The sequence below is a fragment of the Eschrichtius robustus genome, chromosome X, assembly GCF_028021215.1.
Source record: "Eschrichtius robustus isolate mEscRob2 chromosome X, mEscRob2.pri, whole genome shotgun sequence".
Lineage (NCBI taxonomy): Eukaryota > Metazoa > Chordata > Mammalia > Artiodactyla > Eschrichtiidae > Eschrichtius > Eschrichtius robustus.
This window is the reverse complement of record NC_090845.1, coordinates 135,599,857-135,612,634: the sequence shown is the minus strand read 5'-3', so window position 1 is coordinate 135,612,634 and position 12,778 is coordinate 135,599,857. Positions and strand designations below refer to the sequence as shown.

General features: G+C 46.8%; 1 protein-coding gene across 1 annotated transcript in view; it reads left to right on the top strand.

The window, feature by feature from the left end:
* The window catches only part of GAB3 (GRB2 associated binding protein 3), a 61,378-nt gene extending 49,312 nt beyond the window's left edge, over positions 1–12,066 (top strand). The window contains exons 9-10 of the mRNA XM_068533164.1: positions 7,603–7,719; positions 9,031–12,066. Of these exons, the coding sequence (XP_068389265.1) occupies positions 7,603–7,719; positions 9,031–9,147 (234 nt within the window). The 3' untranslated portion in view covers positions 9,148–12,066. The remainder of the gene's footprint in view (positions 1–7,602; positions 7,720–9,030) is intronic.
* The last annotated feature ends 712 nt before the right edge of the window (positions 12,067–12,778 follow it).

Here is a 12,778-nt window from a genome sequence, read left to right as displayed (position 1 = left end):
AGATTCCATGTATAAGTAAGATCATGTAGCATTTGTCTTTCTCTGACTTATTTAACTTTTGCATAACAGCCTCTAGATCCACCCATGTTGTCATAATGGCAAGATTTCTTTTTTTTTTTTTTTTTGCTGGGTAACATTCCATTGTGTGTGTGTGTATATATATATATATATATATACACATGTACATACACACACACATATATATACACATCCATATACCACATCTTTATCCATTTATCTATTGATGGGCACTGAGGTTGCTTCCATGTCTTGGCTATTGTAAATAGTGCTGCAGTGAACATGAGAGTACATGTATCTTTTCGAATTAGTGTTTTTGTATTTGGGGGGGGAAAATATATACCCAGAAGTGAAATTACTGAATCATATTTTTAATTTTTGAGGAAACTCCATACTGTTTTCCATAGCAGCTGCACCAATTTACATTCTCACCAACAGTGTAAGAGGGTTCCCTTTTCTCCACATCCTCACCAAATTTGTTACTTGTGTTCTTTTGATGATGGCCATTCTAACAGGTGTGAGGTGATGTCTCATTGTGGTATTGATTTGCATTTACCTGCTGATTAGCGATGTTGAGCATCTTTTCATCTATCTGTTGGACACCTGTATGTCTTCTTTGAGAAAATGTCTATTAAGGTCCTCTGCCCATTTTTTAATCAGGTTGTTTGTTTTTTTGCTGTTGAGTTGTATTTGTTATTTGTATATTTTGGATATGAACCTATTGTCAGATGTATCATTTGAAAATATCTTCTCCCATTCAGTAGGCTACCCTTTTGTTTTATTGATAGTTCCCTTTGCTGTGCAAAAGCTTTTTAGTTTGATGTGGTCCCTTTTATTTATTTTTTGTTTTTCTTTCTCTTGCCTGAGGAGACATAACCAAAAAATATTGTTAAGACCCATGTCAAAGAATATACTGTGTATGTTTTCTTCTGGGAGTTTTATGGTTTCAGGTCTTGTATTTGAATTTCATCCATTTTGAATTTGTTTTTGTATATGGTGTGAGAAAGTAGTCCTGTTTGATTCTTTTGCATGTATCTGTCCAGTTTTCCCAACACCATTTATTGAAGAAGCTGTCTTTTCTCCGTTGTATATTCTTGCCTCCTTTGTCGTAGATTAATCGACCATATAAGTATGGATTTATTTATGGGGTCTATTCTGTTCCATTAATCTATGTGTCTGTTTTTGTGCCAGTACCACACTACATTGATTAGAGTATAGTTTGAAATCAGGGAGTGTGATTCCTCCAGCTTTGTTCTTCATTTTCTTTTTCTTTCTTTCTTTTTATTTTTTTGGCTGCGCGCTGGCTTTCTCTAGTTACGGCGAACGGGGGCTACTCTTCGTTGTGGTGTGTGGGCTTCTCATTGCAGTGGCTTCTCTTGTTGCGGAGCACAGGCTCTAGGCGCAAGGGCTTCAGTAGTTGTGGCTTGCGGGCTTCAGTAGTTGTGACACGCAGGATCAGCAGTTGTGGCGCACGGGCTTAGTTGCTCCGCGGCACGTGGGATCTTCCCGGACCAGGGCTCGAACCCGTGTCCCCTGCATTGGCAGGTGGGTTCTTAACCACTGCGCCACCAGGGAAGTCCCTGTTCTATTTTTTAAAATTTGATGAAGCACTTCAGTAGGCAAGGTACCGTGAAAACCACATGACCACCATATAAAAATCATCTTAAAATGGTAGAGAATATAGTTTTAAATGTATTTTTTAAATCCAAAACTCAACTGCCAAGAAAGGAAAGGGGATCTCTCGGGCCAAAAATATTGAGAAACTGCAAATCCTGAGGATCAATAGGAATTACAAAAAGTAAAATCACATATAGAAGTAAGTCGTTATTAGAAATATTAGATTTCACATATAAAATAACTATGTTTTATATATTTAAAAAAGAAGATGAGGAGTTGACAGTTGGACTGAGTCACAAGATACTATTTAAAAATGACCAGGTGGATTAGAAAAGACCATTTAGAACTTCTAGACATAAAAATAGGGATGTAATTAGAAACTCAATGGGTGAGTTAAACAGACTAAACCCAAAGAGTAATGTAGTGAACTAGAATATAGTTTTGAAGTTACTGATAAGTCAGGACAAGGAGATAAAAACATAAACAAAGTTGAGAAATGGAAGATAGCATGAGAAGGTCAAACATTTGTCCAGTCGGCCTTACAGAAGGAGATAATAGGGAAAAAATAGAGAAGCAGTATGTGAAGGGATAATGTCAGTTTCTCACAGTTCATGAAAGACACCAATCCTCAGTCCAAAGACTCACAAATAGTTCACTGTAGTCAGATGTTAGTGGTAGAATGTGGATGGTAGGTATATGGGTGTTCATAGCATATCTTCTTCAATTTGGCTGATTATTAGAAAGTTTTCATAATAATAAATTGAAGAAATAAACCCCATGAAAGGAAAATGAATAAAAGTGAGAACAGGGCATCCCTGGTGGCGCAGTGGTTGAGAGTCTGCCTGCCAGTGCAGGGGACACGGGTTCGAGCCCTGGTCTGGGAAGATCCCACATGCCGCGGAGCAACTAGGCCTGTGAGCCACAACTACTGAGCCTGCGCGTCTGGAGCCCGTGCTCCGCAATGGGAGAGGCCGCGATAATGAGAGGCCCGCGCACCGCGATGAAGAGTGGCCCCCGCTTGCCGCAACTGGAGGAAGCCCTCGCACAGAAACGAAGACCCAACACAGCCATAAATAAATAAATTAAAAAAAAAAAAAATGAACTCCAAAAAAAAAAAAAAAGTGAGAACAGAAATTAACAAAATAAACAGCAAAATTGGAATCACCACCAACCTAATTTGCTCTTTTAAGAGATTAAAATTGAACGCAACCAATCAAGAGAAAGCAATGCATGCAAATAAACAATATTAAGAATGCAAAGGAGGTAATAATTGCAAATACATCAGAGATTAATGACGTGAGAATAGTATGAACAACTTCATATTGAGTGAATTTGAAAACTTTAGTGAAAACAGGCAAATTCTCAGAAAAATATTATTAAAAACTGACTCAAGTAAAAACAGAAAACACAAATTATTAGAGAAGCTGAATACGTAGGGAAGTTTTTACTACAAAGGATCACGAGGCCCCCAAAACTTTACAGAAACCTTCTATCAAAAGGGAGCGATCATTGCAGTCTTACAACAGCACCTCCAGGGAAAGGCAAAAAGAGGAAATACTACGCAGCTTATTTTGTAAGGCTAAAATAACTTGATACCAAAACAAAGAGCACTAACACAAGTAGAAAATTATATATCAATCTCACTCATTCATGCAGGTTAAAATTCCTAAGCAAGAATAAGTCCAACCAAATCTTGCACGTGAATGTTCATAGCATCATTCTTCATAATGGCCAACGAGCGAAAGCAACCGAAGTGTTCACCAAATGCTGAACGGGTGAATAAAATGTGGTATGGCTACACAATGGAGTGTTATGCAGCCATACCATGAAATCAGATCCATGAAACAACAAGGATGAACCTTGCAAACAATATGCTGAGTGAAAGAAGCCAGTCACAAAAGACCACTCCTTTGGATTTCTGGACCCAATTCCAGGATGTGTGTGTGTTGGCTGGGGTGGGTTCCCACATAACACCAAGCAATTCTCGGACACCGGCAGGGTGTCCGAGGAGTCAACTCCATTCTGACCTTTTCTCCCGGGAGATAGCATCCGATTCCACAGGTTACAGGTTCAGTCCTACAGGACCGCCCCCCCCCCTTCCAACTTGAGCTGCTAGTCACCGTCCCAGGTTGTTATCTGTGCTTCTGACTGGCTGGCTACAGATGGGAGGTCCCCACGTCCCCCTCCTTGGGTTTGACTCATTCGCTAGGGCAGCTCACAGAATTCAGGGAAGCACTTACTTACGTTTACCAGTTTATTCTAAAAGGGTATGATAAAGGATGCAGATGAACATCCAGATGGAAGAGAGGCACAGGGCGAGGCATGAGGAAAGGGCCCGGAGCTTCCACGCCGTCACCAGGGGCCACTCTCCCAGCACCCCCACGTGTTCACCAACCCGGGAGCCCTCTGGACCCAGTCCTCTTGGGTTTTATGGAGGCTTCATTATACAGTGTGACTGGTGAAATCATTGGCCGTTGGTGATGGAGTCAAGCTCCAGCCCCTCCCCACTCCCCGGAGACCGGGTGGGGCCGGGGAGTGGGGCTGAAAGTTCCAAGCTTCCGACCACATGGTTGGTTCTCCTGGCAAGTAGGAGGCACGTTGTTAGGCGCCACCTAAAAGTCACCTCGTTCCTGTCATAAGCGACATCTCTGTCATTCTCAACACGTAGGAAATTCGAAGGGTTTTGGGAGCTGTGACCCAGGAATTGTGGACTGAAGACCAACTATATATGAGAAGTAAATATTTGGTCATCTGAACGACCAAATATATATTTCTTGTAAATCACAGTATCACAACCACGTATTGTATGATTCCATTTGTAAGACATGTCTAGAATAGCAAACCTATAGAGACAGAAATTAGATTCGTGGTGGTTGCCTAGAGCTTGGGGAGAGACTGGGACTAGGGGATGACGGCTAAGGGGTGCAGGATTTCGTTTTGGGGTGATGAAAATATTCTAAAATTGAGGTGATGATTGCACAAACATGTGACTATCCTAAGCACCACCGAATTGTACACTTTAAGTGAGCGAATTGCATGGTACGGAATTCTATCTCAGTAAAGCTGTTTACAAAAGGAATCCTAAAGATTTTAGTAAAATAAGTTCAGCACTTTATAAAACTGAAAATGTGCATGAACGGGCGTCCCTGGTGGCGCAGTGGTTGAGAATCCGCCTGCCAATGCAGGGGACACGGGTTCGAGCCCTGGTCGGGGAAGATCCCACATGCCGCGGAGAAACGAAGCCCGTGCGCCACAACTACTGAGCCCGCGTGCCACAACTACTGAGCCGCTGTGCCACAACTACTGAAGCCCACGCTCCTAGAGCCCGTGCTCCCCAACAAGAGAAGCCACCGCAATGAGAAGCCCGTGCAGCGCCGCGAAGAGTAGCCCCCGCTCGCCTCAACTAGACAAAGGCCGCACGCAGCGACGAACACCCAACGCAGCCAAAGATAAATAAATTAATTAATTAATTTAAAAAATATGCACGAACAAGTCGGAATTTTTCCAGGTACGCAAAGCGGGTTTAACATTTGAGAACCTGTTCATGGACATCTCGGTAAAGACGGCAGATTGACCACGGACTTCTGTTTTCCCTCCGTCCCAAACCATCCTCTAAAATCACAGTGAAGGATTTGTTAAAGGCATAAACCCACGCGGCTGTGAAGAACTGAAGAAGACAACACAGTAACGTATTGGAAACTGGAAAGCAGGTGGATTTGTAGTAAATGATTTATCAGACCCAAGAGAGTTGAATCCTAAATACACTGCGGGGGAAGGCAAGACCCCCACTCCCCGGAGGCTGACCTCTGTGACTTCCCCTCTCCTACTTCACACAAAAGATGAAGTGTAGTCTCTGGAGAGAGTAAAACAAGGGGTCTCTGCCCTGGGGGATGCTAGACACATCTGACCGAGAATACTAGGCTAAAAACAACGTAAGTAAATATGCACAATAGATACGCGAGCCTTTCCCGAGCCCTTTTCCAGCGGCTCTCTTCCAGAATGTTGACAACCAGACCTTTACAACTGGGTCTAGAGATTCGAAGACAGTTCTCTGACCTATTTGAGCAGCCCAAGAGGCAAGACATGGGTCATAATATTAGGGGCACCCCAAGAAAATCGTCCGGCAAGGTCACCTTGCAGTGAACCCCGCAGCTGACAAGCACCACCCGTGTAGTCGGAGCTTCGGATCAGCGTTTTGGCCTTTCACTCTTAAATATGAGCAGACAGCCAATGATTTTATCAGACATCTCAGGGAAGCTCTAGCATAAAGACAGAAACCAAACAAGCAGGTTGGAAGAAACAAAAACTGTGCCAGAAGGAGAAACATTTTTTTTCAAGTCTCTTATTGTTACAAATTCCCCCTGAGAGGTGAGCTGTCGGGGCCATAAATTAAAGGAATCTTATCAAGTCAGTCAAGCTCATTAACACGTTAAAGGAGAAACGCGATGTGAGTGTCTCAGATGCAGCAAAAACAGTCAGCAGGACTGACCAGCCAGTCACATATGGGAACGTGATATGTGAACAGAGGCTGCATTCCTGGGGAAAGGAGGGCTGCCCACGTGGGGTACAAACAGAACAAAAGGCAATTAATTGTATCCCTGTGTCACCACCACATGTCAAAATCAGTTGAGGCTAGATTATTACTTAAATGTAAAGGAAAAAACGTTATAACTTAGAAGAAGATGTGGGAAAACAAATTACAACCTCAGCATAGGAAGAACGCTTTAAACAAAATACAAGAGCAAGAAGCTACTCAGGAAGATCTTGATATGTTACATTAAAAGCGGGAACAATTCTTAACTTAAAAAACACCAAGAAAAACCCACTGTGGACTGTGATGGGCTATTAGCAACACACATAACCAACAAATTATTAGTCTCTTAGATATGTGAGGGAGTACTGAGAAAAATCAGAAAAATACAAACACTTCAGCGTAAAAATTAGCAAAACAAAAACAAACCTAAAACAGATAATTCACAGAAGAGAAAAAAAGAAATGACCCGTAAACATATGAAAGGATGGCCAATTAATTCAATTATCAAGGGCGTGGAAAATCAAATCACAGTAAAGTACCATTTTCCTCATATCAGGCTGGTGATAGTCAAGTTGAAGGGGCCCCCATCCCAGGGACACGCCCTAGAAATTCTTCCACAGGTGCACGAATGCTCACAGCAGCATTGCTTGTAAGAGCCTCCAAACTGGAAACAACTCAAATGCCTGTTGTTGGTGGAACAGTTAAATAAATTATGCGATGGAATCATGTATGCTAATGAAAATGAATGAAATAGGGCACTGACATGGGTGAATGTGAAGTATGTAAATGGAGCGCAAATTGAAGTCACCAAAAATGCATACAATACGGTTCTATTGGTAAAAGTTCAAAACAGGCAAAACAAAACAGTATGTCACTTAAGGACACTCACACATTCATAAAACCATCTTTAAAAACAAAAGTGGTAAACACCAAGTTCAGGATAGCACTCACCCCCTTGGGGGGCAAGAAGGCAGCAGTAGAAGGGGGCCCTCGGCATGTGCCGTGTGTGTCGTGTAGCGGTGGTGTAGTCTGAAGCCGGATGGAGATGCCATGGCTGTGTGCTGCACACGTTATCCCTGTTTGTATTGTATAAAGTATCTTTAAATGCACTTGGGATGTCTTTACGAAAGCTTTCGTAAGTGTGATTGACCTTTTCAGGATTTAAAGTCTCTAAGGTATCATGGGCCTGTCAGATCCGTGAAATGATTTCTTCTTGGGGGAGATTTTGGCCAGCTGCTTCAATGGTGAATGAAGGCATAGCTTCATGTGAAGGCCAAATGGGCTGTATTGTATTTCAAAGCCAGCTCTCCTTCCGAGGTGCAGGCCGAGCTGCCCAGGACTCGTCGGGCCGCTGTTGTCCGATGGCAGCTGCTCTTCCCCTGGGCGGCCCGGCCCGAAATTGGTAACGCGCATCCTGTGACGTTGGTTTCTAGGAGGAGCACGGAGAAGCCAACTCGCTGAGCAGTGGAGCCCTGACGTGGACGAGGAAATTCAGCCTGGATTACTTAGCCCTGGACTTCAACTCAGCGTCACCAGCCCCTGTGCAGCAGGTAGGAAGTACTCTGTGTCTGAGAATTCCCAGGAGATTCCATTTCGGTTTGGATTTTGTTTCGATGATTCCACCATGGATGTTCTCTTTGCAAAGTCTGAAACATACAGACACGTACAGTGAAGAGTCTTAAAATCAGCCCTAATTCTGCCGCCCAGAAGTCCTGGCGTATTTCCCTCGGGGGGAACGTTCTTTGCATGTCTATGTGTAAATGGACGTAGTCTTCGTGCTCTTCAAAATTCGGACCATAAGGTTTGTTGAGAAATTGCTCTGGCAGAGGTGAGGGTGGGGTAAAGTGTAGTCCAGGCATAGGAAGGGCCTGCTGAGGGAAGAAGTAACAGCCCCGTTTGGCTAGACTCTGGGGAGTGGTGACGGGAGCTGTCAGCTGGCTTTGAAACAGCTCCGTCAAGGGCCTCAAGTGCCAGGTTGGGCAGTTTTGACTCCTCTGAGTAGTATTCTTGTCTGTGGAGTGGTCAGCAGAAATAACACCTATGTTGAAGCCTGTCGTGAGGACTCAGTGAGTTAATACGTGTAAGGGACCTTAGCCATTGACTGTTGTCACTCACTGCACAGGGGAAGCCATGGAATGAGTGGCTGGTAAGCAGTGGACAACGGCTAAATATTTCTTAGCAAGGGATGGTCGTAGTCTAGACTGCGCTAACAGTGTATTATTGTTTGATGAGAAAAATCACTTGCTGAACAGAATATACAGTGTAATTTCATTTTGTGTGTGTGGAGAAAAGAAGAGTCTGGGAGGCTTCCCTCCCCTTTTGCTGAATGAGCTCCCACTTGCCCTTTACCTTTCGTTTCATTCCACAAACCTAAAATGATAGTCCAGCAAAGCTGGTCAGCGGGATAGACAGAGAAGCACAGACGGTGCATTAGCCAGTTCTGGTCGGCTGTGCAGTGAAGACAAGCCCCGAATCTCTGCGGCTTTCGACCGCAAGGGCTTCTCAGTTGTCGCCTGTGGGACAGTCCGTCACGGTCCCCACGTGGGGCATGCCGGCGTCCTGGCAGGGGAAAAAGGGAGAGTGCAGGATCGCAGGACGCCTCTCTTCTCTTTAGGAGGGGCACCCGTCACCCCACTCACGTTATACTGGTCAAGGCGAGTCAGCTGGCTAGGGCCAAGTTGAAGGGAGCAGAGGTGAGGAGAGATTCACGCACATTCACACGCAGCGTGACACTTCTGCAAGTGACGACCCAGGAGGGAGGGCCAGCCAATACTCGACACTGTAAGCCACCAGAGACTGACTGACATTGTGCCGAATTTTTAAATTGGATGTAACGAAAGCTTTCTGTTCTCCCCCTTCAGAAACTCCTCTTCTCAGAGGAGCAGAGAGTAGACTACGTGCAAGTGGACGAGCAGAAGACGCAAGCTCTGCAGAGCACAAAGCAGGAGTGGACGGACGAGAGGCAGTCCAAAGCGTGACGGCGCTGGGCTGCGGGCAGGGGCTCTGAGGGGGGCCGGCCCTCGTCAGCGGCCGCGCTCGCCCCTGCCGAGCCTCAGGCCGGTGCGCCGGGACGTAGACAGCTCCATCCCGGCAGGGTGGGAGCCACCAAAGCAAAGGAGGCGTCAGAAATCTTCTCCAGTGGAGCCTTTGACGTGCAGATTGGAGCCAACGGGATGACATCTTTTGACTCCAGCGCCTGAAGTCTCGACCTCTGTCCTGTGCTTCCGCTGGAATCATGAATGATCCGAGGAGAGACGCGCCTGGACACCATCTTGTCCCCACCCCTGAGGACACAGTGCAAGACACCAAGCCTAGGGATGGTGGCAGGAAGACAATGCGAGTGACAGGAGCATTGAGTCCCGAGGTCCGGCATGAGCATATCAGATGACCCCGGTGGCTCTAGGGACATCGTTGTGCTTAAGCAGCCGCCTGTGGCCGGGTGTCCCTTTGCTGTTGGCCTTTTCCCGGCATGCTTTCACACGCACCGTCTCATCTCTTCCCCTCAAAGACCTCGGAAGCTAGGCTTGGCGGCGATCACTGCTCCCACTTCGAGGAAAACAATACCAAGAACCAGAGAAGGGAACGCTTGGCCCAGGATGACTCATGGAGTGAGACAGCGAGTCCGGCTCCTTCCGCCGTCTAATGCTGCCTCAGTCACTTAGGGTAACTTCGGAGACGCGTGGGAGACACGTGCAGGCACGGGATGACTCATCATCTCCTCTCCCTTTCATAGGATTTTGAGCAGGTGCTTTTCCACTTGAAAGGTATGCCTGTCGAGCCAGGGTTTCTTTGTGTGGTGTCCAAACGGGGCACTCTAGCGTAATCAGCAGTTACCATTAGAGACACCTCCCGACAACCAGTGTGAAATCCATGCTTGGTTCACATGGTCCCCTTGCCATGTGTGTCCCATGAGCTGGCTAGGGCTGGCAGAAGAACCTTTGCCACCCCGGGGAAAGCTATCCCTGGCCACACTGTGCTGGACTCAAGCTTCTGAGTGATTGTGATGACCCAAGAAACAACAGCAAACAAACCAACCAAAAACCGGTGACTTCAAGTCTCGGGTTTCCCGGCTAATGTTTCCCTTCTGCTTTAGTGGTGACTAGCTCTGGAGCGTGCACACGTTCCCACCATGCAATGAGGGCATCTTGTCACCCCTTCCTTCCTGGGGCACTGGGGTTCAGGGGACCCAGACGACAGGCTCGATTGGGCACAGAGTTTTACTTAATGCCCCTACCTGATCCTTCTGAGCACCTGCAGCCAGAAGACAAATCTGAACAACTGGGTAGTCGGCAGGTTCTGGCCCACTGTTCGGCCACGGTGTCTCATATACGGGGATGGATCACATAGGCGGGCAGGTCTGCGGCAGCCAGGGTTAGGCAGGGCAACTGTAGGCTTTGCTGTAGGGTTTCAGGGTCTCGAACTGCTCCGAAGGTAAGTGCCAAAATCTTGGCTTTTCAGACCAGGAAAGAAGTAATTTTGATGTTCAAAGCAGCACGGTCTGGTGACATCATTTTCTTCCCAGAGCAAGACGGGGGGGGGGGGGCAATTGCCAAGGGCTTCGACTAAGTTAAGAGTCCTTAGTGAGCCTGGATGGAGCCACGAGAGGGCTCCCTGAGCCCACGGCCTGCTCCCCGGCCAGAGCCTGTAAGGAGCTGCCTTCTTCCTTCTGTGACTTGCAAGGAGTCACAGAGCCTCAGGCAGGAATCCAGGGCTACGGACTGCCAGTTCCCATAGATGGTGGCTTCCCTATGTGTGGGCCACCTGTGTTTAGGTCACTGATTGCCTGACAAAGGCCAGTGCAGAAAAACTGTACGTCCAAGTGTCAAGTACCTCAGCAGATTGAGGATAGATTGGAATAGTAAAGGCAGCTGAAATTTTGTCGGCAGTGAAATGTCGTCCAGTTGACCAAAAAACAAAAATCTGTTTCTACAAAACGTTTCCAGGGACATACTTACTGCACGAAACAATAGACACTTGAGCAGCCGTGACTTGTTTGGAAGTGATTAGGGATTTAAAAAAATATGACTTCGCCAGGGCGTGTGGGATTACGTCTTGGGTGTATGGGATTCCCTGGGTGTATGGGATTATGTCTTGCTTTGATAAAACTGCTAATGGATGGCTACACAAAGGCATAATGATTCAGGGACACAAAATACAGGTAGTTTTGAGCTGACGGCAGCATATGCTCCTGAGAAAGGCACCGTAAATCACAACGATGCCGGCCAAATCTTGTTTTCCGGCAGAGGTAATCCACGTGTAATGGAGGGCTATGATTCTGATGGGGTCTGAGGGATTTTTGTTTTTGTTTTTTTTTTTTTTACCAGAAATGATCCCAGATACCACTCCAAGTCAAGTACACATGGCATGTCTGTACACTGCGCAGAGTACACCTTTCTAGAAGATCTGGGAATCAACAGGACAGTGCAGCAATTAATCTCGCATTATTTTCTGTAGCTCCTTTTTGCTCCGTTTCCTTCCGTCTCCTTTCATTAGGAAATACTTCCAGATCAGGGGTTTTGTCATGCAGAAAGGGGGACCGAAGGGTCTCAAGCCTAAGTCCACAGGCCCAGGAACGTTGGGAGTTAAGCTTTCCTTGGGGAGGGCGGAGCCCTGAGGCCCAGCACACAGCCTGGCTACAAGCGCATGGTGTGACCCTGGGGACTCAGTGTCCAGGCCACTTCACCACGCAGCAAGCAGCAGCTGAGTCGTGGCCGTTGGGTCCGGGTCGAGACTGATGGCTCCCCTGAGGCCTGGCTTCCCCCCTCTCAAGGCCTCCTCCTCGGGCCCCGTTCAAACCACCTTTGTATCCACAACCGTGCAGATGTTTAACAATTCACTACGCTTTTACTATTTCATGTCTGGCATTAATAAAAGTCTTATAAGGAGAGGAATCGTGACCTAAGTGCCCTCTTATTTAAGTGACGACATCTGAAAAACTACGGGACACATTCTGAAACCTGAATAAGTGGAAGTAGACTTCATTGCCATTTTCAAGTACAACAGACTTCACCTGACTCCCGTGGCATGACCTGCATCCATGTTACTTCGCTGCAAACAGTTGAGCGGGTGGCTGTAAGCAGCGCTGCTCCTGCTCAGCCAAACCACATCTTGACACCTGGGTCAGCAACCAGCTCCGATCATTGGCAGTAAAGTTACCGGCTCTGCCAGATACCACGTATAACACCACCTTTGTCATTACTGACATTAAAAAGCAACAGCGCCCAGCTTGCTTCTCCCCAGAGGGGGTCTCTTGTGCCACCGCCTCCCTTTTCCCTATGGCTGAGACTCCCAGTGGCCCTGGCTGCCAGGTCAGCAGCATCTCTAGGCCACGATGTGAGGCAGAGACCACCAGAATAGCAGGGGCTCAGGTCTGGGGAAAACAGGCCAAAAGCAGAGACCCTACAGCCAACGGGAGTCCTGGTGCTGAGAGGAAGGAGGAGAAGCCACGTGAAATTCCTCCCCCTGGTCAAGTCCGAGGCTGATTACCATGAACGCTTTTTCCTGACACACACTCCAGACCGAGCCCTTGACCTAAAGGAGAGCAGGTCGGCCCACAGGGCTAACCTCAGAAGCAGGGGCCGGGAAGCCTGACCTAAAGGTCTCTGAGCC